This window comes from Cygnus olor, chromosome 5, assembly GCF_009769625.2.
Source record: "Cygnus olor isolate bCygOlo1 chromosome 5, bCygOlo1.pri.v2, whole genome shotgun sequence".
Lineage (NCBI taxonomy): Eukaryota > Metazoa > Chordata > Aves > Anseriformes > Anatidae > Cygnus > Cygnus olor.
In genome coordinates this window covers 30,196,428-30,218,747 of record NC_049173.1, presented here as the reverse complement: position 1 = coordinate 30,218,747, position 22,320 = coordinate 30,196,428, and the positions used below count along the sequence as shown (strand labels likewise).

The 22,320-nt window shown below is 72.0% G+C and overlaps 6 protein-coding genes and 1 long non-coding RNA gene across 9 annotated transcripts; 3 read left to right on the top strand and 4 right to left on the bottom strand.

Moving 5' to 3' along the window:
• Positions 1-265: 265 nt before the first annotated feature.
• LOC121071482 (calcium-binding protein 2-like) lies at positions 266-2,439 on the bottom strand. Its single transcript, XM_040559754.1, is given in 7 exon segments — positions 266-511; positions 615-762; positions 981-1,090; positions 1,198-1,341; positions 1,589-1,619; positions 2,186-2,370; positions 2,373-2,439. Coding segments are annotated over 7 exon segments (708 nt in total). The 5' UTR covers positions 2,434-2,439; the 3' UTR covers positions 266-482.
• A 902-nt stretch (positions 2,440-3,341) lies between these two features.
• GPR152 (G protein-coupled receptor 152) lies at positions 3,342-4,980 on the top strand. Its single transcript, XM_040557957.1, has 2 exons — positions 3,342-3,453; positions 3,787-4,980. Exon 2 carries the CDS (start codon positions 3,823-3,825, stop codon positions 4,978-4,980), a length of 1,158 nt encoding a protein of 385 aa, XP_040413891.1. The 5' UTR covers positions 3,342-3,453; positions 3,787-3,822.
• A 192-nt stretch (positions 4,981-5,172) lies between these two features.
• On the top strand, positions 5,173-8,804 carry CORO1B (coronin 1B). Its single transcript, XM_040559166.1, has 11 exons — positions 5,173-5,238; positions 5,807-6,009; positions 6,116-6,238; positions 6,333-6,462; positions 6,556-6,737; positions 6,885-7,004; positions 7,079-7,183; positions 7,252-7,397; positions 7,479-7,536; positions 7,721-8,014; positions 8,197-8,804. Exons 2-11 carry the CDS (start codon positions 5,809-5,811, stop codon positions 8,320-8,322), a joined length of 1,485 nt encoding a protein of 494 aa, XP_040415100.1. The 5' UTR covers positions 5,173-5,238; positions 5,807-5,808; the 3' UTR covers positions 8,323-8,804.
• A 491-nt stretch (positions 8,805-9,295) lies between these two features.
• On the top strand, positions 9,296-10,766 carry LOC121071145 (protein tyrosine phosphatase receptor type C associated protein). The gene is made up of 2 exons (XM_040559171.1): positions 9,296-9,390; positions 10,037-10,766. The coding sequence occupies exons 1-2, from the start codon at positions 9,388-9,390 to the stop codon at positions 10,613-10,615; spliced, it is 582 nt and encodes a 193-aa protein (XP_040415105.1). The 5' UTR covers positions 9,296-9,387; the 3' UTR covers positions 10,616-10,766.
• Positions 10,767-11,021: 255 nt separating this feature from the next.
• Positions 11,022-14,337, bottom strand: RPS6KB2 (ribosomal protein S6 kinase B2). Of its 3 annotated transcripts, XM_040559170.1 has the most exons (15): positions 14,216-14,337; positions 13,712-13,746; positions 13,527-13,647; positions 13,358-13,426; positions 13,127-13,274; positions 12,974-13,031; positions 12,773-12,873; positions 12,609-12,699; positions 12,433-12,523; positions 12,234-12,341; positions 12,082-12,144; positions 11,915-11,992; positions 11,723-11,830; positions 11,538-11,650; positions 11,022-11,458 (listed from the first exon to the last, which is right to left on the bottom strand). In XM_040559170.1, the coding sequence occupies exons 1-15, from the start codon at positions 14,285-14,287 to the stop codon at positions 11,284-11,286; spliced, it is 1,431 nt and encodes a 476-aa protein (XP_040415104.1). In that variant the 5' UTR covers positions 14,288-14,337; the 3' UTR covers positions 11,022-11,283. The 3 variants fall into 3 exon arrangements, with proteins under 3 accessions (XP_040415104.1, XP_040415103.1, XP_040415102.1); XM_040559169.1 differs by lacking the exon at positions 14,216-14,337 and having other exon boundaries at positions 11,723-11,827; positions 13,712-13,879; XM_040559168.1 differs by lacking the exon at positions 14,216-14,337 and having other exon boundaries at positions 13,712-13,877.
• Positions 14,338-14,588: 251 nt separating this feature from the next.
• On the bottom strand, positions 14,589-14,926 carry LOC121071371. Its single transcript, XR_005820553.1, has 2 exons — positions 14,825-14,926; positions 14,589-14,771 (listed from the first exon to the last, which is right to left on the bottom strand). It is a non-coding gene; the product is annotated as an uncharacterized LOC121071371 (long non-coding RNA).
• An 843-nt stretch (positions 14,927-15,769) lies between these two features.
• On the bottom strand, positions 15,770-21,413 carry CARNS1 (carnosine synthase 1). The gene is made up of 10 exons (XM_040559609.1): positions 21,296-21,413; positions 20,425-20,442; positions 19,781-20,012; positions 19,596-19,685; positions 18,995-19,479; positions 18,589-18,769; positions 18,062-18,147; positions 17,627-17,858; positions 17,265-17,536; positions 15,770-17,054 (listed from the first exon to the last, which is right to left on the bottom strand). Exons 2-10 carry the CDS (start codon positions 20,425-20,427, stop codon positions 15,837-15,839), a joined length of 2,799 nt encoding a protein of 932 aa, XP_040415543.1. The 5' UTR covers positions 20,428-20,442; positions 21,296-21,413; the 3' UTR covers positions 15,770-15,836.
• Positions 21,414-22,320: the final 907 nt, after the last annotated feature.

Sequence of the window (22,320 nt, the reverse complement as noted above, 5' to 3'; positions counted from 1 at the left end):
GGCTGTGAATGGTGCCGGCTCTGCGCAGGGCACCCCGACCCCTTTTCGTCCCTTTTTGGGGTCACTTCCCCCCCTCCTGGGACCTCCCCATCCCTTGCCTCCCCCCCGGCTGCTCCCCACGTGAGGTCTGGGGCAGCTTGGGGTGGGCTGGGGTCGGTGAGCGGGTGCCACGGGGGCAAGGACCCCTCCCCACCCCGTATCCCACCCCGTATCCCCCCCGTTCCAAGGAGCGGCGCCACCCTCCCAGTCTGACCAAGGAGACCAAGGAGCTTTATTGGGTGGCCCGCAGCCCCCCGCCGTGCTGCCAGCCCCAGGAGGGTGCCGGCTCGGGGGGGTCTGGTGGGCGCCCCGCTCCCAGAGGTGGGCTCAGCTCCCGCTGTTCGCTCTGAACCCTAACGCGGGATGGAGCAGGAGGTGCCTGGGGGCAGGAGCGGCGTCGGGAAGCGGGGGTGCCCCGGGTCCCCTCCTCTCTGGAGGCTTCATTACCGGGAGGACAGCATCATGACGAACTCTGCGGGGTGAGACAGGAGGCCGAGAGGGGCACGGGGCTGCACTGCCCCGCGCCATCCCCTGTGCTGTGGGGACAAATGGGGGGGGGGGGGGGCAGGGCTCACCATCGAAGTCCACGCGGCCGTCCCCGTTGAGATCCACATCCTGCAGGATCTCGTCCACCTCCTGCGCCTTCAGCTGCTCGCCCAGCAGCGCTGCGATGGCCTCCCGCATCTCTGCGCTGCTGATCTCCCCGTCCCCGTTCATGTCGAACTGCGGCGCCCACAGGTTGGGTCCCCTCCCCACAGCCCCCCCAGACACCCTGGGCTGGGGCCAGCCCCTGCTCTTCCTGTAGTCATTGTCCCCTGCATGCCATGGCATTCCCCGTGGCCGTTGATGCCCGGGGTGTCCCCATGCCCACAGTGTCCCCACGCCCGCGGTGACCCCGTGCCTGTGGTGTCCCCAGGCCCGCGGTGTCCCCCTGGCCGTACCTCGCGGAAGGCGATCTTCAGCTCCCTCACGCCCACCATGTGGGCCGTCTCCTCCCGCAGCTTCGGCCCCATCATCTGCACAAAGTCCTCGAAGTCCACGCGGCCGCCCACTGCGCCAGGGACGGGGACAGCCTCAGCGCCCCAGCCCCGTCTCCGCACGCATCTCCGCGTCCCGCCGCCACTGCCCCGGCCCCGCGCCAGCCAGCCCCCCACTCACTCCTCATCTTGATGTGCTGGGAGATCTCAATGAGCTCCATCTCGGTGGGCATGTACCCCAGCATGCGCATGCAGGCGCCCAGGTCCTTGTAGCTGATGAAGCCATCCTGATCAGTGTCAAACTCCTTGAAGGCATCCAGCAGCTCTGTTCCCGCAGGCACACAGGGGCACAGGGACCCATCAGGTGTGGAAGCCGCGGCACCACACCCCATGGCAGCACTTCCCATGGCCCTGCATCCCACGGAAGGTCCCTCCATGGCAGATATCCCCATGGCACCGTGTCCCATGGCACCACGTCCCACAGAAGGCCCCCCCAGGGCATGTCTCCATTGCTCCGTGTCCCATGGCAGATGACAACGGTGTCCCCCACAAGTCCCGACCCCACCACTCACCGTCCAGCTCCTCCGGCGACAGCTCCCGCTCCTGGACCGGGGTGTGGGGGGGGGGGGGGGGGGGGGGGGGAAGCGGAATCAGACCCAGCTCAGCCCCTGCCCCTCCCAGCAAACCGCGGTGTCACCTTCGTTAAGCATGGGCCAAAATTAACTCCCGCAGGAGGGATTAGACGGATTGGAGGCAAAGCCCTGCCTGCCCCCCTCGCCTGTTGCCCCTGCTGCCCCCTTCCCCTGCACCCACCCTGGTAGTCCCTGCCCGGGACCCCCAGTCCCAGCTCCTAATGGGGTTCTCCTGCACTGCCGGAGGCCGGGGGCTGCCCTGCTCCAGGCTGTCTCTGGGGTGGCACCAGGGCTGCAGGTCCCTGAGCCCCACAGTGCCCAGCCCTGCCGCTTGCCCCTCCCCAGGGCCCCCCCCCCACAGTGCCCCCATTGGGTACCATACAGGGAGGGAGGGAGGGAGAAGAGCCCGCAGCCCCCCCAGGCCTGCCCCATGGCACCTGCCCGGTGCCCCACGTCCCCTCCATCCCCAGCATCCCCAAACCTATCCCCAGCGCCCCGCAGCCCCTCCATCCACTGCCCCCCAGCCCCTGCCCCCACCTTGCCAAAGACGGTGTTGAGGAAGGGTGAGTAAGCCTTGGCGGCGGCAGCGTGGGGATCCCCGGCACCCTTCTTGCTGTTCTTCCGCCCGTGCCCGCCGTGCTGGGACTCAGCGCCAGGGCTGCTGCTGCCGGGGGAGCCGCCCTCCTCGGGGGGCTTGGGGGAGCTCTCGCCCCCTGCTCCCCCTTCCCCTTGCCTGGGGTGTCCGCGTCCTTGGGGGCCCCCTTGTCCCCCCGCGTGCGTGGCATGGGGCCGGGGGCTGGAGGCAGGCAGCGGGAAGCAGGGCTGGGGGGCGGCCGGCCCTTAAGAAGGAGGCAGGGAAATCCTCTTACCTGCCCCCCACCCCCCACCCCGGGGAGGGCAAAGCCAATTAGCGGCGATTACGGCGGCAGGAAACGAGCCGTCCCACCATGTCCTCGTGTCAGGGCATGGCCATGCGGCCATGGCACCCTGGTCCCCAGCGCAGCGGCGGTGTCCCCAGCACCCATGTCCCTCGGCTACCACCAGCATCCCTGTGCTTGCCTTGATCCAACGCTGACACCTCCTCGGCCACCAGCCATGTCCCCAGCACAGGCACACGTCGGTCCCCATCCTTACCTGCAGCGCAGGGACGTGTCCACGCGCACGTCCCATCTCCATGATGCCCCCACGACATCCCCATGATGTCCCCACATCCCTGTGCCCTCCAGCCCCCAGGCATCCCCCCCATTAGCTGAGGTTGCAGTGAGGAGCGGTGCCATGGTGCGTGTGGGGCCCCGGCCCCCCTGGCCCCCCGATAGCATCGCCCCAGCTCAGCAGCTGCTGGCGGGTGGCAGGAAGCCAGCACCCGGCAGGGAGATGCCATCGCGGGGATGCTGCAGCACCGGCCCTGGCACGCAGCAGCCGGCACGGCCAAACAACCCAGCCCCAGGGCTTCCAGGTGCCCCAGGCCCCCCTGCCTGGCACCGGATGGCTGTGGGTTGGCGGGGGGGTCCTGGTGGAACAAGCCCACGGGGACTGGGTGACCCCAGGGGGGCCATGGGCAAACCATCCTCAGCAGCAATACTGGGGCAACTTCCGCCCTGCCTGGCAGCAGCTCCCGGTCCCTCACAGGGGGAAACTGAGGTTTTTTTGGGGGGGGTCATTGCCGGGGCGGGGGGGGAGCAGATAGGGGTGGGCGGAGCTCCCTGACCGCCACCCTTCCCACCCAGACCCACATATAGGGCACCCTGCAGCCCAGGAGACCCCTGACATCCACTGCTCGAGCCTGTGATTGCGCTGTTGTTGCAGTAGGTCCTACACTATTTACTGGCCGGGGGGGGCTTGTCTGGTGCCTGAGGGACTCGTGGGGTGCAGGGCACCACAGGAGCATTGCGGGGATGTTGTGGGGTGGAGTGGGGCACGGCCAGGGGACAGTGGGTGGAGGACCCTGGCAGGGGAGGTGAGGGTGGTGGGCACCTGGGGGGCACAAGGCAAGGGGCAAGAGGACGGGGTGACATGGAGGGGGCTAATGGGATGGGGAGCAATGGGGGGGGATCCAAAGGGAGAGGGTACAGCGATGGGGGGAGAATCGCAGATGCTGCCACCGCAGACAGTGACGTGCCAGTGGGTGCCGTGGACAGGGTGCCCCGGGAGCCGCTGCCCACTGCGCTTGGCCGATGGAGCTGGAGAACGCCACGGTGTCCCTGTCCCTGTCCCCATCCTCATCCACGTCACCGTCCTCATCCGCGCAGCCCCCGTACGCCCTGGGGTGGGACAGGCAGCTGCTGCTGGTCTGCGCCGTGCTGGGACTGCCCGCCAACGCCTTTGTCCTCTGGCTGACGGGCTGGCGGCTGCGCTGCCGCGGCCTCGCCACCTTCATCTTCAGTGTGGCCGCCTCCGACTTCCTCTTCCTCGCCAACTCCACCCTGCAGATCTGGACGGCGGCGCGCGGCTACCACTGGCCGCTGGGCACGCCGCTGTGCCGCCTGCACCGCTTCCTTCTCGACCTGGCCTACTACAGCGGGCTCTTCCTGCTGGCCGCCATCAGCCTGGACCGCTGCCTGCTGCTGCTGGCCCCACTCTGGTACCGCTGCCGGCGCCCGGCGCGCTGGCCGGCGGGGCTGTGCGCGGCCGCGTGGCTGACGGCGGGCTGCTGCAGCGCGCCCGGCACGGCGCTGGCGCAGGCCTCGGAGGTGCTGCCGGGGCTGGTGGTGTGCCGGCGGGAGCAGGGCCGCTGGCAGCAGCTGCTGGGCTGGCTGGAGGTGGCCGTGGAGGGGCTGCTGCTGCCCACCGGCGTCCTGCTGCTGTGCAACGGGGCCGCGCTGGCCGTGGCGGCGGCGCGGAGGCGGCGGCAGCGTGGCGGGCGCCTGCCGGCCCGCTTCCAGCGCCTGGTGGCGGCCACGCTGAGCAGCTACCTGGCGATCCACCTGCCCTTCCAGCTGGCCCAGCTGCTGAGCCACGCGATCCCCGAGCACTTCGCCAACCTCACCTACTTCGTGGGGCTGGCCTTCAACGTGGGCAGCTGCCTCAACCCCTGCCTCTACCTGCTGCTGGCCACCGGCGCCTGCCACCGCCTCGCCCGCATGGCGCCCGGCACCGCCGCCCCGGTGCCACCGGCCAGCGCCGCCGGCGTGACGCCTGGCACCGCCGCCCCCGTGCCGCCCGCCGCCCCGGCCCCCGTGCCACCGGGCACCGCCGCCCCGTTGCAGCCGGAGGCCGCTGCCCCGGTGCCGCCGGACACCGCGGTCCCGGTGCCACCCGCTGCCGCCGTCCCGGTGCCCTCGTCCCGATCTCCCGCGGGGACCCCACCGGCAGCGCCCCCCGCCCCGCCATGACCCAGCCCTGACCCCGCCCCCGCCATGACCCCGCCCCTCCCCGCCCCACAGCCCCGCCCCCTCCCCGTGGCCCCGCCCCCTCGCTCCCCCCTCCCCCCGCCGCCCGGTGCCGCAGTGCGCAGGCGCGGGGCGGGGCCGCTCACTTCCTGCCCCCCCCCCCCCCCCCCAACCCCCCCCTGCCCCGGTCCCGGCTCCGCCGCCAGCCCCGCGCCCGGCACCGGCACCGGCACCGGCACCGCCGGCCCGGCCCGGCCGCCGGTGAGTGCGGGGCGGCCCCGCGGGGCGCGGGCGGCTCCTGGGACCCCCTCCGTGTCCCTCCCGGCCCCATCCGTGTCCCCGGTCCCGGTCCCGGTCCCGGTCTCGGTCCCGTCCCTTTGCCCCCTTGGCCCCGACGGGGCCGTCCTCCGCTGCCCCCCCACCCCGGGACAGGGACCCCTGTCCCGGCCATGCCGACCCCGTCCCCGTCCCCACCCGCGGCCCTGTCCCCGCGGGGGTGACCCCCGTCCCCCCCCCGCCCCCATCCCGGGCAGGGCGGTCCCGTCCCACCGGGCACATCCCCGTCCCCACGGGTGACCCCGTCCCGGCAGGGTGGGGTTTGTTTGCCCAGCGCTGGTTTCCCGCTCCTGCAGGGTGGGACGGGGCCGCCCTTTACCCGGGGCAGGGAACGGGGCTCAGCCCTCCCCGCTACCCCCCCCTGCCAGTCCCCGGGGCTTACCGGGGGCCACCGGGCCCTGCGGGGAGAGGCCGCGGCTGCCCTGTGTTTTGGGGTCGCTGTGCTTCCCCCCCGCCCCCTCCCAGCCTGACCCCATCCCGGGGTGCGCCCCAGCCATGTCGTTTCGCAAGGTGGTGCGGCAGAGCAAATTCCGGCACGTTTTCGGGCAGCCGGTGAAGACGGAGCAGTGCTACGATGACATCCGCGTGTCCCGCGTTACCTGGGACAGCACCTTCTGCGCCGTCAACCCCTCCTTCGTGGCCATCATCGTGGAGGCCAGCGGCGGCGGCGCCTTCCTGGTGCTGCCCCTGCAAAAGGTGGGAAGCGGGTGGGCGGGGGGGGAGGCTCCGCGGGGGGCGGACGGGCGGATAGATGGGCGGACAGGGTCGGGTGACCCCCACCCCGCTGTCCCCGTGCTCCTAGACCGGGCGCATCGACAAGTCCTACCCCACGGTGTGTGGGCACACGGGCCCCGTGCTAGACATCGAGTGGTGCCCCCACAACGACCACGTCATCGCCAGCGGCTCCGAGGACTGCACCGTCATGGTGAGGGGCAGATGGGAAACCGGGGGGGGGGGGGGGGGGGGGGTACCAAGGGGGCTCTCACCCACACCCCCTGCCCGCTGCCCCAATCCTGCAGGTGTGGCAGGTCCCCGAGGGGGGGCTTAGCCAGCCGCTGACGGAGCCGGTGGTGGTACTGGAGGGGCACTCGAAGCGTGTGGGCATCATCACCTGGCACCCCACTGCCCGCAACGTCCTGCTCAGCGCAGGTAGGGAGCTGGAGGGGGGGATGGGGGGGGGGGGGAAGCCGGGGCTGGGGGGGGTCTGGCCAAGCTGTGCCTCTGCTTCCCTCCCCGCTGCAGGCTGTGACAACGTGGTGCTGATCTGGAACGTGGGGACGGCGGAGGAGCTGTACCGCCTGGAGGGGCTGCACCCCGACCTCATCTACAGCGTCAGCTGGAGCCGCGACGGCTCCCGCTTCTGCACCGCCTGCAAGGACAAGAGCGTGCGCGTCATCGATCCCCGCCGCGGCACCGTGGTGGCGGTGAGCACGGCTCCGGGGTGGCATCATCCCTGTGTCCCCCGGGTGCTTCTTATCCCTCCCTGTGGCCCTGCTCCCTAGCGGGGTGCCCTTGTGCTGCGCCCCCACCTCGTCCCAGGGCGCTGACCTTGTCCCATGCGCTCCCCGCAGGAGAAGGAGCGGGCGCACGAGGGTGCGCGGCCCATGCGCGCCATCTTCCTGGCCGACGGCAAGATCTTCACCACCGGCTTCAGCCGCATGAGCGAGCGGCAGCTGGCGCTGTGGGACACGGTGAGGAGCCGCCGGGGTTGGCCCCGGGGGGGCCGGGGTGCAGTGTGGCACCGGGCTGACGCGCTGCCCCACAGGAGAACCTGGAGGAGCCCATGGGGCTGCAGGAGCTGGACTCCAGCAACGGGGCCCTGCTGCCCTTCTACGACCCCGACACCAACGTGGTTTATGTCTGCGGCAAGGTGCGGCCCCGCTGCCTCCCCCCCCGCGCCCCATCCCCACCTGTCCCCTTCTAACGCGGTGCCTGCAGGGTGACTCGAGCATCCGGTACTTCGAGATCACGGAGGAGCCGCCCTACATCCACTTCCTCAACACCTTCACCAGCAAGGAGCCGCAGCGCGGCATGGGCTGGATGCCCAAGCGCGGGCTGGATGTCAGCAAGTGCGAGATCGCCAGGTGGGGATGGGGGGGGCAGGGATGAGGGATGACCCCCTTTTCCCCCTGCGCCCCCCGGCAACACTCTGTCACCCTCCGCAGGTTCTACAAGCTGCACGAGCGCAAGTGTGAGCCCATCATCATGACGGTGCCAAGGAAGGTGAGCGGGGAGTGGCGGGGGGGCACCCATCCCTGGGTGAAGCTGGGCGGGGGTCCACGGGTGAACTGGATGGGGGGTCCCGGCTACCACAGGGTGGCTGGCCGGGGGTCCCTGGCCAGGGCGCGGCGGCTGTGCGGAGCGTCCCCATGGGTGACGCGGCGGTGATGGGGGGGGGGGGGGACAGTCGGACCTCTTCCAGGACGACCTGTACCCCGACACGGCGGGCCCCGACCCGGCGATGGAGGCGGAGGAGTGGGTGGCGGGGCAGACGGCGGGGCCGGTGCTGGTGTCCCTGCGGCAGGCCTACATCCCCAGCAAGCAGCGGGACCTCAAGGTGAGCCGCCGCACCCTGCTGCACGACGCCCGCCCCGCCGCACCCAGCCCCGCCGCCCCCGCCGCGCCGCCCCCCGCGGCCCCCGCCGCCTCCGCACGCCTCAGCGCGCCCCCGGCACTGGGCACCGGCGCCCCCGCGCCCCTGGTGAGTGAGGGGGCGGGGCCTCTGGGGAAGGGGGCGGGGCCACCTTTGAAGGGAACGGGGGCAGGCTGAGGAAGGGGGCGGGGCCTCAGGGGAGGGGTGTGGCCTTGTGGGTGGGGGCGGGGCCCGTGGGGGGAGTGGGCGGGGCCTCGCAGGGCGCGGCAGGTGACACGGGGTGTGCGCAGGCGGGCGGGCGGCTGGACGAGGTGCTGCAGGAGGTGGCGGCGCTGCGCGCGCTGGTGGCGGAGCAAGGCCAGCGCATCACCCGCCTGGAGGAGCAGCTCAGCCGCCTGGAGAACGGGCACGTCTAGGGCTCCCCTGGCCCGGGGCACGCGGCCGGGGCTGCCCCCCTTGTCCCCCTCCTCCCCGCACACAGCCAGGGACCACACCGCTGCCCCAGGGTCCCCCCCTAAGACCTCATGCCCCTCACCCTGGGGCTGTCCGTCCATCCTTCCCTCGTTTTGTACGTCCGGCCGCTCCCCTCCCTGACCCCACTGCCTTACTGGGTGCTGCCCCCCTGGATTGTGGACCACTACCCCCCCCCACAGCTGCCCCCGAGGGCCAGGGGGAGTCTCTGGGATCAAATACTAAGCCCTGCACCCTTCCCAACTCTCCCATGTCCCCAGGGTGGGGTGGGGTCTTCCCCTCTTCCAGTGGGGCTACAGCATGTGCCCCGTGACCACGGGATCATCCCCCGCCCATATCATGGGGCTCTCCCCCTCCCCCTTTGTTCTCCCTACAGGGCAGGGTCAAAATCTATATTTTCACTCCAAATAAATGTCTTTATAAGAAAGGTGCTGGGTGAGGCTAAGTGCTGGGGCAGAGGGGCCCTGGGGCGGGGGGCACCGTGAGGGTTATGGGGGTTTCACCGTGGGTTTGTCAGGGGGGGAGGAGTGGGGCTGGGGTGCGCTAGAGCTCCCCCAGGCTGTGTGCATGGCCCCATCCCTATGCGGATAGCGGGGGGGGGGTGCAAGGTGCAGTGGTTTTTAGCACAAGCTCAGGCACGGACTGGGGACAGAGCAGGAGCAGCTCAAGCTGCGGGGGCAGGGAGGGAGGGGGTGTCAGAACCCCCAGAGATCAGGGCACTGGGGGGGCTTGGTGGCCCCAGGACTGGGGGGGGGACAACACTAGAGCCCCCAGAGCCTCGCTGGGGCATGGGTGACAGGCAGTGCACCCCCACGCCTCATGCGCCACCTTGGGTTTCCGGGGCCCTTTCCATTTTGGGTAGGCGGGGGGGGGATGGGGACAGCACCCGCCTCCCCCCGCATCGATACATCCGCTGCTGCTGGGGGGGGGGGGGGCAGGAAGCAAGGGGGGGCCCCCCCCAGCACTGCTTGCGCCTGCGGCACCAGGACCCGCTCCAGCAGCACCCAGCGATGGTGAGCGCCCAAAAAACACGGGGGGGTTGGCATGGAGCAGACTGGGAGTGAACTGGGGGGTGGGGAGGGGTTGACGCACCCCCCCGCCATGTCCCCAGCCACAAGCATCAACTCCTGCCTGCTCCCTTGGTTAAATTTGGGTGGGGAGCAGTCCACGCCTTGTTCCAATTCAGTCTGTGTTGAATTGGGGGGGGGGGGGGTTCGGGGGTGGGGGGGGGGAACAGCAGTGATGGGGCCCTGGGGTAGCCCCCTTTTCCCATGCCTGGGAGGGGCAGTCAGCTCTGTGGGATGGGTGACAACAGGGCCGGGCTGTGCTGCGGTTCAAGGGCTTTAGGGGTAGACTTGGGGGGGGGGGGGGGGGGGGGGGGGGGGGGGGAGGTTGGGGGCGCCAGGCAGGGGGGCATGGGGCAGGTGCTGGGGGTGGTTGTGCTACAGGGATGGGAGCTGCCGGGAGCAGACTGGGGCTGCCGGGTGCTGTCTGGGGCTGCTGCGGGGGCACAGCCCGGCCTGCTGCTGCAGGTGCTGCAGCTGCTGCCGACCGCAGCTTCCCGTCACGGGGCACCTGCCCCGGCACCAGCCCCTGCCCTTCTGCACGGCCCTGCCCCGCGTTCCCGCTCGGTGCTGACCCCCTGCCCTGTCCCCGCAGGCTGGAGCGCGGTGCCCGCCGGCCCCGCCGCTGCTGCTGGTGCTGGCAGGGCTGGCGGCAGCGGGGGAGCCGGTGGGGAGCCGCAGCGACCGGGTGGTAGGGGCCCTGCTGGGGCTGCTGCTGTGCCTGGCCGTGGGGCTGGCCCTGGCCTGGCGCCACCTCTGCCACCTCTCGGCCGGCCGCTACCACCCCCGGCCCATGGGCCGCCGGGCCCTGGCGCTGCTGCGGAGCCGCTGGCACCAGCTGCAGGGGCGGGAGGGCCCCGCCGAAGCCCCCAGGGACAGGGACGAGGACACGGCCCCGCCGGACGAGGAGGAAGAACTGATGCCGTGGGCCCAGCACCAGCGGCAGGAGGACGAGGAGGTGGAGGACGAGGAGGAGAAGGAGGAGAAGGAGGATGAGGAGGAGGAGGAGGAGGAGGAGGAGGAGGAGGCTGCGGCACCGCTGGAGGCTGAGCAGAGCCCCCCGGGCGTGCCGCAGGCGCTGGGCGGCAGTGCCGAGGCGCTGCTCAGCGACATGCACGCCTTCTCGGGGACGGCCGCCTGGGGGGATGCGCGGCCCCATGTCACCGCCCTCTGACGTCACCGCCCTCTGACGTCACCGCCCTCTGACGTCACCGCCCTCTGACGTCACCGCGCCCACCCCCAAGCACGCCCACCCCAAGCCCTGGCAGAGCCACGCGATTGGCTGTGTGGGCCTGCCGCTGACCAATAAAGAGACGTTGCCACTCCTGGGGGCGTGGTTTGGCAAAGGGGGTGGAGCTTGGGGGCAAATAGACGATGGGAGGAGCCTCGAGGGGGGCGTGGCCTAGGGAAGGGGAGGGACAAAGGGGGGAGCACATGGCCCAGAGCTGGGAGGTGGTGAAAAGGGGCGGAGCCTGGGGAGGGGGTGGGGCAAGGAAAGGGGGCGTGGCTAGACAGAGGGAGGCGTGGCTATGCAGATAGCGGGGACGCCCCCCCAGCCCCCCAAGCATAGGGCAGCCAGGCCTGATCAACGCTTTAATTGGCACTCGCCCCACCACCGGGGGCACAGCCCCGCGGCCCAGACCCCCCCGGCAGCAGCAGCACAGGGGCGGGGGGCAGTGCCGGGGTCCCCCCGCCGTGCCAGCACCAGCAGCTCCGCGGGGCCCCCCCTCGCCCCGCGGCCAGCACCAGGACGGGGCCCCCCCCACCCCGGCACCACGCGGGGTCTCTCCTCACCCGGTGGCGCGTCCCCCTGCGGGCGTCCCCCCCCCCCCACCGCCCTCCCTACCTGGGCACCCGCCCGCGCCCCCCCTTCGCCTTCTTGGTGCCCACGGCGGTCTTGATGGGCAGGGGGGCCGTGCCCTCGGGCGGGGGGGGCAGGCTGGGCCCCAGCTCCATGGCCTCTGCTGCCGCCGCTGCCCCTGGCTTGAAGGGCTCGAAGGGGGAGAACTTCACGGGGCTGTGGGGAGGGGAGGTGGTGGGGGGGGGCACGCTGCACCGCCTCCTCCCCAGTGCCTCCCCCCCCCCAGCACCAGTACCTGACAGGGGTGCGGGGGCTGCTGTTGAGGCGCCGGGGCGAGCGCACCTTGGGCTGGAAGGAGAACCCCTCCTTGATGCTCTCCAGCACCGACGGGGCCACGTAGGTGAAGCCCTGCGTGGGGAGGGGGCACGTCGGGGGGGCGGGTCAGAGACACCCCCCCTCCCATGCCCCCCCCCCCAGTACCAGGAAGGCCTGGTTGGCGCTCTCGCTGATGGCTGCGTCGTCTGGGCTGTCCACGGGTGTCTGGCGGGTGAAGCGGGTGTCGAACTGGCTGACGTCTTCCTCCGACTGCTGCGGGGATGCGGCTGCTCTTGACAGCCCCCCCACAAAGAGGAGATGGAGCTGCCCCCCCCAACCGCCCCCCCCCCCCAGTACCAGGCAGGGTTTGAAGGGCGGGTCCAGCCTGCGGGCCAGCAGGTCGTCCCAGTTGATGTGGCGGAAAAAGGGCTGCTTCTGCAGGAGGAGTGGGGAGGGAGGGTCACGGGGTGGGGGGGGGGGTGGGGGGCATCACTGGTGACACCTCCCCCCTGCCCCACTCCTACCTGCACGTCAGCTGCATCGCCTGGGCCCCCCCCAACCCGCTGGCTGGGGTTCCTCTTGAGGAACTGGAAGAGAAGCGGCAAGGGGGTGTTCCAGTGCTGCCCCCCACACACACCAAGCAGGAGGTACCGGGGGCAGGGGGGGGCTCAGCCACCTTTTTGAGCAGGTCACGGGCGTCGGGTGTCAGGTAGGGCGGCAGCACGAGCTTTCCCTTCAGGATCTTGTCGATGGTTTTCTTGCGGTTCTCGGCCGTGAAAGGGGGCTGCAAGGGGAGGGGGTGGCAGTGATGAAGGGCCCCCCCCCCGGGACTGTCCCCCTACCCCCCCCAGTCCCTGAGCAGGAGGCCAACTTGCCGATCCGGTGAGCATGTCGTACATCAGGGCGCCCAGGCTCCACCAGTCCACCGCCCGGTTGTGCCCGCTGCGCACCAGGATCTCGGGGGCCCTGGGGGGGGGGGCGGGGGGGGCACCCTGAGCACTGGGCCCTCCCAACCCCTTTCCGCCCTCCCCCCCCGTCCCATCGGGCTCACATGTACTCGATGGTGCCGCAGAAGGTGTGGGTGACGGCCCCGTCATGGATGGACTCCTTGCACAGCCCAAAGTCCGTCAGCTTGATGTGCCCTTGGAGGGGGGGGGGGAAGGAGTCAGCCCCCAACCCGCTGTCCCCCCCACAGCCCCCCCGACCCCTGCCCACCCTGGCTGTTGAGCATGATGTTCTCCGGCTTGAGGTCACGGTAGATGATGCCGTTGGAGTGCAGGTGGCCCAGAGCCAGCGTGATCTCGCTAAGGTAGAAGCTGCGGCGGGGGGGGGGGGTGGGCGAGCAGCACCGGGGGCCCCCCTGCACCCCCCACCCTGGGGGGCAGGACACGATACACCAGAGTCAGCCGTCCCTACCAGGCGGTGTCCTCCAGGAAGATGCCCTCGCGCTCCAGCTGCATGAAGAGCTCCCCGCCTGCAAGGCACAGCCCCGGGGTGGCCCTGAGCCTTCACCGGGCTCTGTCCCATCCCGTGCCCCCCCCCGCCGGCCCAGCGCCGCGCCGCCCGCACCGCTGAGGCACTCCAGGATGAGGTAGAGTTTGCCGCCCGTCTGGAAGGCGTAGATGAGGTCCACGATGAAGGGGTGCTTGACGGCCTCCAGGATGTTCCGCTCGGCCCGCGTGTGCGCCGTGTCTTTGGCGTTGCAGGCGATCTTGGCCTGGGGGGGGGCGGGAGGAGGAGGAAGGGGGCGGTGAGGGGGGGCCCGTGCTGGCAGCGGGGGCACGCTGGGGGCCGCGCTACCTTCTTCAGGACCTTCATGGCGAAGATCTTCCCCGTGTTGGTGCCCTGCACTTTGCGGACCTGGAAGACCTGGGGAGCGGTGGTGGAGGTGGGGAGGCAGCTCAGGAGCAGCCCCCCCCCCCGAGCCCCGGGGGCCCCGCGCTGGCTGCCGGGGGGCAGCCCCCCCCACCTTGCCGTAGCCGCCCTTGCCCAGGACGCGGAGCAGCTCGAAGCAGTGGGGGCCGATGTGCTCGGGGCCGTTGTTGACGCTGCTCTCGGAGATCTCGATCTCCTCGTAGTGCCCCACGGGCCTGCGGGGACGGGCGGTGAGCGGGGACGGGGCCCCCGGCGCCCCCCCCGGCATCCCGCACTTACTCCAGGCCGTTCCCCCGGGGCTCCAGCTCCATCTCCTGCGGGGGGACGCCGCGTCGGTGCCCGCCCAGGGCGGGGGTCCCCCTCCCGCTGCCCGACCGTCCCCCGCTCCGTCCGTCCATCCATCCGTCCCCCTTGTCCCCAGCGCTGACCGGCCCCGGTGCACCTCCCCGTCCCGCCCGAGCCCGGCCCTGTCCCGGTGCTCAGCCCCGGCCCCAGCCCCGGCCCGTTCCGGTGCCCCCGTCCCCAGCCCGTCCGCAGTCCCACCGGGTCCCGGTCCCCGCTGTCCCCCCCTCCCCGGCTCCGCCGTCCCCCGCCAGTCCCGGTACCGCCGCCCCCATTCCCGGTGCGGTTCCCCCGTCCGCAGCCCCGTCCCCGCTCCCCTGTCTCCCGCCAGTCCCGGTGCCCCCGTCCCGGTGCCCCGCGCCCAACCGGCCCCGTCCCCGCCGCTCCCAGACGCCCCCGTCCCGGTTCCCGGTTCTCCCGACAGCCCCCGGCCCGGCTCACGGCGCCCAGCTCGGGCTCCTCCCCGTCGCTGCCCTCCTCGGTCTCCAGGTCGATGTCGAACACCCCCGCCATGGCGGCGCCGCACCGGGACCGCCGCACCCGCCCCGCCCCGCCCCCGCGTCACGGGGGGACCCCGGCATCCCCGCCGCGGGGCACCACGGGAAATGTAGTCCGGGACGCGGCCCCGCCCCCCTTCGCCGAGGCCACGCCCCCCGATCCGAGGCCACGCCCCCGCGGCGGCTCGGGTATCGGGGTGGCCCTGTAAAGGGCAGGGGTCGGCCCCAAATGTCAGCGCTGGCCCGCGGGGGGGCCCCGCCGGGGGGGGTCCGGGAGGGGGAACTGCCCCCAGAAAGTGGGACAGCGACACGGCCCCGGTGCTCCACAGCCTTTATTGGGGTGTCTAGGGCACTGCGTGGGCTGTGTGTTATTGTAGGGTCACTGCTGCTACTGGGGGGTCTTGGGCATTACGTGGGCTGTGTTATTGTAGGGTCACTGCTGCTACCGGGGGCCTAGGGCACTGCGTGGGCTGTGTGTTTTTGTAGGGTCACTGCTGTTACTGGGGGGTCTTGGGTGCTACATGGGCTGTTATTGTACGGTCACTGCTGTTACTGAGGGGTCTTGGGCACTACGTGGGCTGTGTTATTGTAGGGTCACTGCTGTTACTGGGAGGTCTCAGGTGCTACACAGGCTGTGTGGTTTTTTAGGGTCACTATTCCCCCCAGTAAGGGGGGTCTTGGGCACTACATGACTACTTGAGCTGTGTTATTGTAGGATCGCTGCTGTTACTGGGGGGGATCTCGGGTGCTACATGGGCTGTGTTATTGTAGGGTTGCTGCTGTTACTGTGGCGTCTGTTGCTGTCAGACCGCTCGATGGTGACGAGGGGTGACAGGGCAGCAGTGGCTATTACACACTGCGTTGTCACACGGCATCTCCTGAGGGCCCAGCTTGTCCTCATGGACCCTTCCCAGGGCTGTGTGTCATGGGAGAGTCTCCCCATGTTTGATATGGCAGGGTCTCCCTCGCTCTGGTTTGTTATTGTAGGGTCTACCCAGTGATGGTGTTTCCTCACAGGGTCTCCCCATGCTGGTCTGTTATTGTACGGTTTCCCCATGTTCATCTGCTATTGCAGGGTCTCCCCATGCTCATTTGTTATCGTAGGGTCTCCCCATGTTCCTTTATCGTAGGGTCTCCCCATGCCCATTTGTTATTGTAGGGTCTCCCCATGCTGGTTCATTATTGTGGGACCTCCCTGTGCGCTCTGTTATTGCGGGGTCTCCCTGTGCTGGCTGGTCCTACTGCCATTGTGGAGTGGCATGGGTGCCATGAGGGCCACCCCATTACCATAGGCTCATTAATGAGGGGGCCCCCTCCCCGACTCCCCTGGGGACAGCACAGGGATGGCAGGGCAGGGGTCTCAGGACTCCCCTTGGGCTCTGTCCCCGTGCCACGGGGAGCAAGCAACATGGGTGACAAGGCCCAGGGAGGGCTCGGGGGGAGGGGGTGGTGGAGAAGAGGACATGTTGGGGGGCCGGGGGGAGCCGGGGGGCGCCGGGGGCCGGGCAGGCAGGGCCGTGGGTCAGGACCTCCGTGCCACCCCCCCGCCCCGCTCCCCGCCGGGGCTATTTGAAGTGGGAGAGGAAATGGTCGACGGGGTAACGTGGCGAGTCGATGCCCAGCGCCTGGCAGAGCCCCAGCAGGCGCCCGCAGGCCTCGGCTGGGCTGCCCCCGGCGCAGGCCACGCTCAGGCAGGGCTCCTCGTACTGGCCGCCCGCCTCCTCGAAGAGCGGGTTGAGCCGCACCAGCCCGCGCCGCTGCAGGCCCTGCAGGGCCGCCAGCCCGCCGTGGCGCAGCGCCGGGCCGTGCTCGGAGGCCAGGCACATGACGCCCGCCAGGTGGGCGCGGGGCGCGGGGCGGGCGGGCAGCACGGGCGGCAGCCCCAGCGCCACCAGCACGGCCGCCAGCAGCAGGTCGGGGCCGTAGACGGCGCGGATCCAGTCGCGCAGGTAGAAGCCGCCCATGCGCGGGTTGATCTCCAGCAGGCGCGGGCCGCCGGGGCCCAGCTTCAGCTCCACGTTGAAGACGCCGTCGAGCAGCCCGCAGGCCCGGCAGCACTGCAGGGCCGCCCGCACCAGCTGGGCCTGCCGGTCGGCGGGCAGGCAGGAGGGCAGCACGGCCGCTGTCTCCAGGAAGGCGGGCAGGCGCGTGGGGCCGTTGTCCGACACCCAGGCGCCCAGCAGCCGCCCCTCGAACAGCACCAGGTCGACGTCGTGCTCGGTGCCCGGCACGTACTCCATCAGCAGCATGGCGTTGCCCCAGCCCAGCCCGATGCCCGGGTAGTCGGTGTCGGCACGCAGGTCGCGCCACAGCCGGGCGGCGTGCGCGTGGCACTGCCGGGCGCTCTCCACCAGCCGCACGCCCACGCCGCCCGCCCCAAACTCCAGCTTGGCCACGGCGGGGAAGGGGACGACACCCGCCGCCCGCTCCACGTCCCCGTGGCTGCGCAGCCGCCGGCAGGGCACGGCGAAGGCGGCGGGTGGCGGGCGGCCACGGCGGCAGCACTGCAGGTGCTGATGGGTCCGGCTCTTCTGCTTGGCCAGGCGGACGGCAGCGGGCGGGCTGCCGCGCAGCCCCAGCCGCTGGCACACCAGCGCCGCCAGCACCACGCAGTCGTCCCAGTAGGAGAGGCAGGCATGGGGCCGCAGGTCCCGGGCACGCACCAGCTCCACCACCCGCTCAGCGTGCTCCTCGTCGCGCTGGTGCTCCCGGCTGTCGTAGGGCAGGAAGGTCTGCACCAGCCCCGCCGCAAAGTGCTCCGGGTCTGACTCCACCAGGTGGATCTGCGCAGCCACCACACGGGCATCACTGTGGTGTGGGGACGGGGGACGGGCGCCCAGCCCCGGCCCCACGCCGCCCCCCTCAGCCCATGCAGAAGGAGAGCGGTTCGGAGACCACCCGCAGTGTGAGCACTGCTACAGCGCAGCCACTGCCTGCGGGGCAGTGACCGGTGTTCACTCTGGAACCTACTGACAGCCCCATTTCCTCCTTACCCTCAAGCCATATTCGCGGGCTGCTTCCCAAACGAAACTCTTGCTGACGCCGCCGGCCCCGATGAGTAGGATGTCCTTTCCCTCTACCAGGTGGCACTGTGCCCGGTGGAGCAGGGCTTCTGCCAGCAGCCGGGGCAGGTCACCAGCAGGCTCCCCCACGTCGCGCCCCATGGCCTCAGCCAGCAGGCAGGTCTCCAAGCACCGCTGGCAGTTGGCAGAGAGGGCCACCAGCTCCAGGGTGTCATCCACACATGACAGCAGGAAATCCACACCTGGGGGACACGGTGGGGACGGCGCACTCAGCACCCCAGGGCTGCCCTCCCCCTGCCCCTGCAGGAGCAGCCCCAGGGGCTGGTGCTCACCAAGGATGTCGGTGCGGGCGCGGGCGCCACCACGCTGTGCGGGGCTCAGCTTGGCTTCAGCGGCCAGGAGGGCGGCCATGGCATCCTCAGCAGCCCCCCGCAGCCGCTCCGCCAGTGCCTGCCGGTGCCCCGGGTCCGCCAGGCCCCACTGCTGCAGGCTGGAGTCCAGGCCCAGGGGCAGCGCCTCCCCATGCCGTACCGGCGCCTCCGCGCGCCCCATGCTGCATGCCACCTGTGGGGACACGCCGCCACCGGCACGGGCACATGGGCCACCCCCGGGGACGCCCAGAGCCACCAGGTGCCGACACCCCACAGCTCGCGGTCACCCCCACCATGCCGCACCCACTGCCAAGCACAGGGGCTACATGAACGGGGGGGGGGCTTCCCGACCCCACCCAAGGGCGTGGCACCCCCACCCTCGCGCCCAGGCCGTACCTGGCAGAGCTGGGGCCGGTCCCCCCAGGACCGGCAGACGACGGTGCAGATGCGCAGGGCCACGGGCAGCCGCGGGGCTGCGCTGCCTGGGGGGCGAGGGACAGGGCAGGGACGCGCCGCAGCCCGAGGACGGGAACGTGGGGAGGGGGCCCTGCCGCGCCCCCCCCCCCCCAACCCACCCCTGGTCGCAGGGCAGCCCAGTGTGGCACCACCACCGCCACGGCCACCCCCAGCCCCCTGGGATGGTGGGGAGCCAAGGACGGTCCCCCCACCTCCCCACCTGCCCCCTTACGATGGGCACTGCCCCCAGCTCAGGGGACAGCAGGGGGCCAGGGAAGTCACCTCCCCCCCCCTCCCTAGGGGGCTGCAGGGGTCCGGGGCGGCCCCCACCCCAGGGTGTGGAGATGAGGCTGACAGCAACCGTGGGAGCTCCAGGGGGCCCTTCCCAGGGACGGTGGGAGCTCCAGGGGGCCCTTCCCACCCCTCTCCCCCCCCGGGGGTGGTGGGCGCCCGAGGGGGGGTCTTACGTGGGGGGGGCGCGGGCAGGCGGGCGGTGGGCACCAGGGCCTCCAGCAGGACGCTCTCCTCCTCCTGCAGCCCACTCAGCCGGGCCACCACCGCCGCCGCCACCGCCGCCCCCTCCGCCTTCCCGTGGGTGCTGCGAGTGCCTGTCCCACGCCACCGCCACCCTGCCGGCCGCACCGCCACCTGCATGCAGCGTGGTGTCACCCCCTGCCACCTCACCACAGCACCCCTCGCCCCCTGCCACCCGCTCCCACCACCACCCCGTGGCCGTCCCACCGAGCCGCACCACCACTCGGTGCTTGTGACTGGCACCCCACAGCCACCCCCGAGTGTCCCGCTGCTGCCCCCTGCCCCCATGCCCCAGCCCCACAGCCCCCCACCCACCCCGCGGTGCCACCCAGTGCCCACCTGGCTGTAGGGCTTCATGGCAGTGCCCCCCAGGAAGGCGCCCACTTCCTCCCGCACCAGGCTCTCCTGGCCCTGGGGGTCTTCCAGCCGCACCAGGCGCACCCCAGGGGGTGCGGGGTCCTCAGGCAGGGCCCCCTCCGTTCCCAGGACAAAGGCCAGGGTGGGGGGCACGAGCAGGCCAGCACAGGCAGCCAGCACCTGGCGGGTGGCCACCGGGTCCTCCAGCCACTGGGCCAGTGGCACTGATCCCCCCGTAGGACAGTCGAGGTCACGGGCCAGCTCGCCCACCCAGCTGCTCTCAGTCCCGGGGCTGAAGGTGCCCGTCACGTAGGTGGCCCGCCGGTGGGGCACAAACACCTCCAGGGCGCTGTGGCCCCCCGCCTCAAAGGAGACTCCCTGGGAGAGCAGCAGTGACCAGGCGCCTGGGGACGTCTCCGAGGGCACCCGGCTGGCCCAGGTGGGTGAGAGGCACAGCACCATGGCACCTGCGGGTGGGCAGGGGTGTGGGCAGTGGCCGTGCCCCCTGTGCTGGATGCCCACCCTGGGTGGGACGGGGGGAGCTCGTGGCTGCCCGTTATGGGGGACTGGGGGCCGTACGCACCTGGGCAGCGGGAGCCACCCTCCAGCAGGACGGGCAGGAAGGCGGTCGGGGAGCCCAGGATGCAGACAGTCATGTCCAGTGGACCGAATCCTGCCAGCGAGGTGGTGGTCAGCAGGCATGGTACCCCTCTGCCACCCCGTCCCTGGCACCCCAGCTCCCAGCCCCTGTGACCCCATGCCCAGTACCCGTGCGGGGCTCCTTGGTGTGGTCCACGGTGAGGGGCAGCCCCTCCTGGCGCAGGGCACTCTGCAGCAACTCGTAGCCATGGGTGGCTGAGTCGGGGTCCCCGGTGTCCTCGGGGACCTCGCCATCAGACACCTCCTCGTCCAGCCAGCGCGGGCACAGTGCCTCCGGCCCTGCCCACTCCTGCTCCTTCGGGCTCAGCGGCTGCTCCACGCTGACCTGGTCCACTGAGAGCTGCCGTGGGGCACAGCTGGGGCTGGAACCGGGTGGCTGCCGTGGGGGTTGCCACGGGGCACAGACAGGGGCAGGGATGGGGCCAGCAGTAGGACAGATGAGGGGTGAGCACGGGGGCGATGGAGCTGGCGTGGGGGCGATGGGGCGGGCGTGGGGTTCAGGGCAGCATGGGGCAGGCATGGGGCAGTGCCGCAGCACGGGGCAAGGGGGTTGGGGGGCTGTGGGGGTGCCCAGGCACAGAGCCACCGCCTTGGGGACAGCAGGGCAGTGCCAGCTCCCAGACAAAGCGTCCCCTTGTCCCCGCGGGGTCACGCGGCGGGTGGGCACGGCACTGCCACGCCGAGTGCCCGGTACCGCCGAGCCCTGCTGGGAAGAGCCCCCCCCCCGCCTGGACCCTCCCGGGACCACTCACCATCCTGGCGTCGGGGGGCTGCAAAAGACAGAGGGGCCGAGTCAGCCGAGTTTGGCAGGGAGCCCCGGGGTGTCCTGGGGTCCCCTCGGTGCCAGCCCCGGTGTCCCTTCTCCCCCCCCGCACCCCTCGGTGCCAGCCCTGCTGACTGGGGCAGCTCTGGCTGAGCGCCGGCAGGGATTATCCTAATCCGGCGTCAGCTCAGCCCCACCGGGGACCCCCCTGCGGCCGGTGCCAAGGTGCCCTGGGGCTGTGGGCCCGGGCGTGCCCCCCCCCTCGGGTGCCCCAGCCCAGCGGCTCTGGCACGGGGGAAACTGAGGCACGGGCGTCCCCTGGCCAGCACTGACAGCCGCGGACCCCACGGGGGGGCCCTGGACGGTGTCCACGCGACGGGGGCGACCCCGGTGGCGGTACGCCCCCCCCCACCCCCCGCGCCCCGGCAAGCCCTTTCGCCGCGGTACCTGCGCGGGGCCCGCGGTCGCGCGTGGATGGATGCCTGCCCCCGGGACAGCGCCCCGCTGGAGCCGGGGGTGCGCTCGGAGACATTAAAGCCCCGCGCGCCCCCCCCCCCCCCACGCCTGGGGGCCCGGCCCCGTGCCCCGGATTAGGCGGCGGGCACGGCGGGCGGCACAGAGCCCCATTGTCCCCGGCTGCCACCCGGCCCCTGTCGCCTGTTGCCTGTCGCCTGTCCCCAGCGCGGCGGAGATGCCGCGCCGCACGTCCCCCGGCTTAGCGCGACAGCTGCTCGCGCTGTCGCCGTCCCCGTCCCCGCAGAGCTCCGAGCACGCCACGCACGGACACGCGTGGACACACGTGCACAAGTCCCCGCACACGCGTGCACAGCGCACACGCACCCCCCCCCCCCGGCACCCACCGGCGGTCGCTGTGGCGGTGCCGGTGCCCGCGGCTGTCGCTGCCCGCAGAGCCCTGTGCCCGGTTCTGCACCGGCGGTGCCTCCAGCCCGGGCGGGGCGGCCCCGGGGGAGGGCGCGGGGCGGGGACGGGGGGCGGGGGGTGCGGGGAGGCGGCCAGCGGGGGCTGGGGCACCCGGGGGTCGCCCGGGGACAGCGGCGCAGCTGACACCGCGGGGCTGAAATGTCACGGACGGGGGCCACGGGCACGCGGCCCGGGCTGGCGGCGCGCGTGGCACGCGGGGAGCGGACGGCACCGGGGGCACGCGTGGCACGGCACGGCACGGCACGGCACGGCACGGCACGGCACGGCAAAGCGCCCCACGGCGCGGCACCGCACGGCGCGGCACACGCCGTCTCCCCCGCTCCCCACGGAGGCCCCCACGGGAGTCTCCGCGGCACGGGGGTGGCAACAGCCTCCCGGCAACGGTCCCGCGTGGCCGCACCGGCACAGCCCCGAGACGCGGCCCCGCCGGGCGGGAGCGGGCACCGGGGGGTGCGGGCACGGGGCATGCACGGAGCGGGGCGGCGGGGGCAGAGCTGCGCCTGTCCCCCCGCGCCCCCCCCCGCCCCCCCCCGGTGCTGTCCCGTGTCCCGCGTCACGTGTCCCGGTGCCTCCGTGCCCCCCGGTGCTGTCCCGTGCCCTCTGTCACGTGTCCGGTGCCCCGCTGCCCCCCGGTGCCGTCACATGTCCCAGGTCCCGTGCACCCCGCGGTGCACCCCCGGGGGTGTCCGTGTCCCCCGTGCCCCCCAGTGCTGTCGCCCATCCCAAATCCCGTGTCTCTCATGTCCCCCGGCGCTGTCCCGTGTCACCTACCCAACTCCCCTCCCCGGTGTCCCGGTGCCCACCGTGTCCCGTGTCCCCCCACGCTCCCCGGTGCTGTGCCGTGTCCCAGTGTCCCGGTGTCCCGCCGGTGTCTCCGTGACCCCCGTGCTGCCCCCTGCCTTATGTCCCGTGTCTCCTACCCCGCTGCCCCCCACCCCATCCA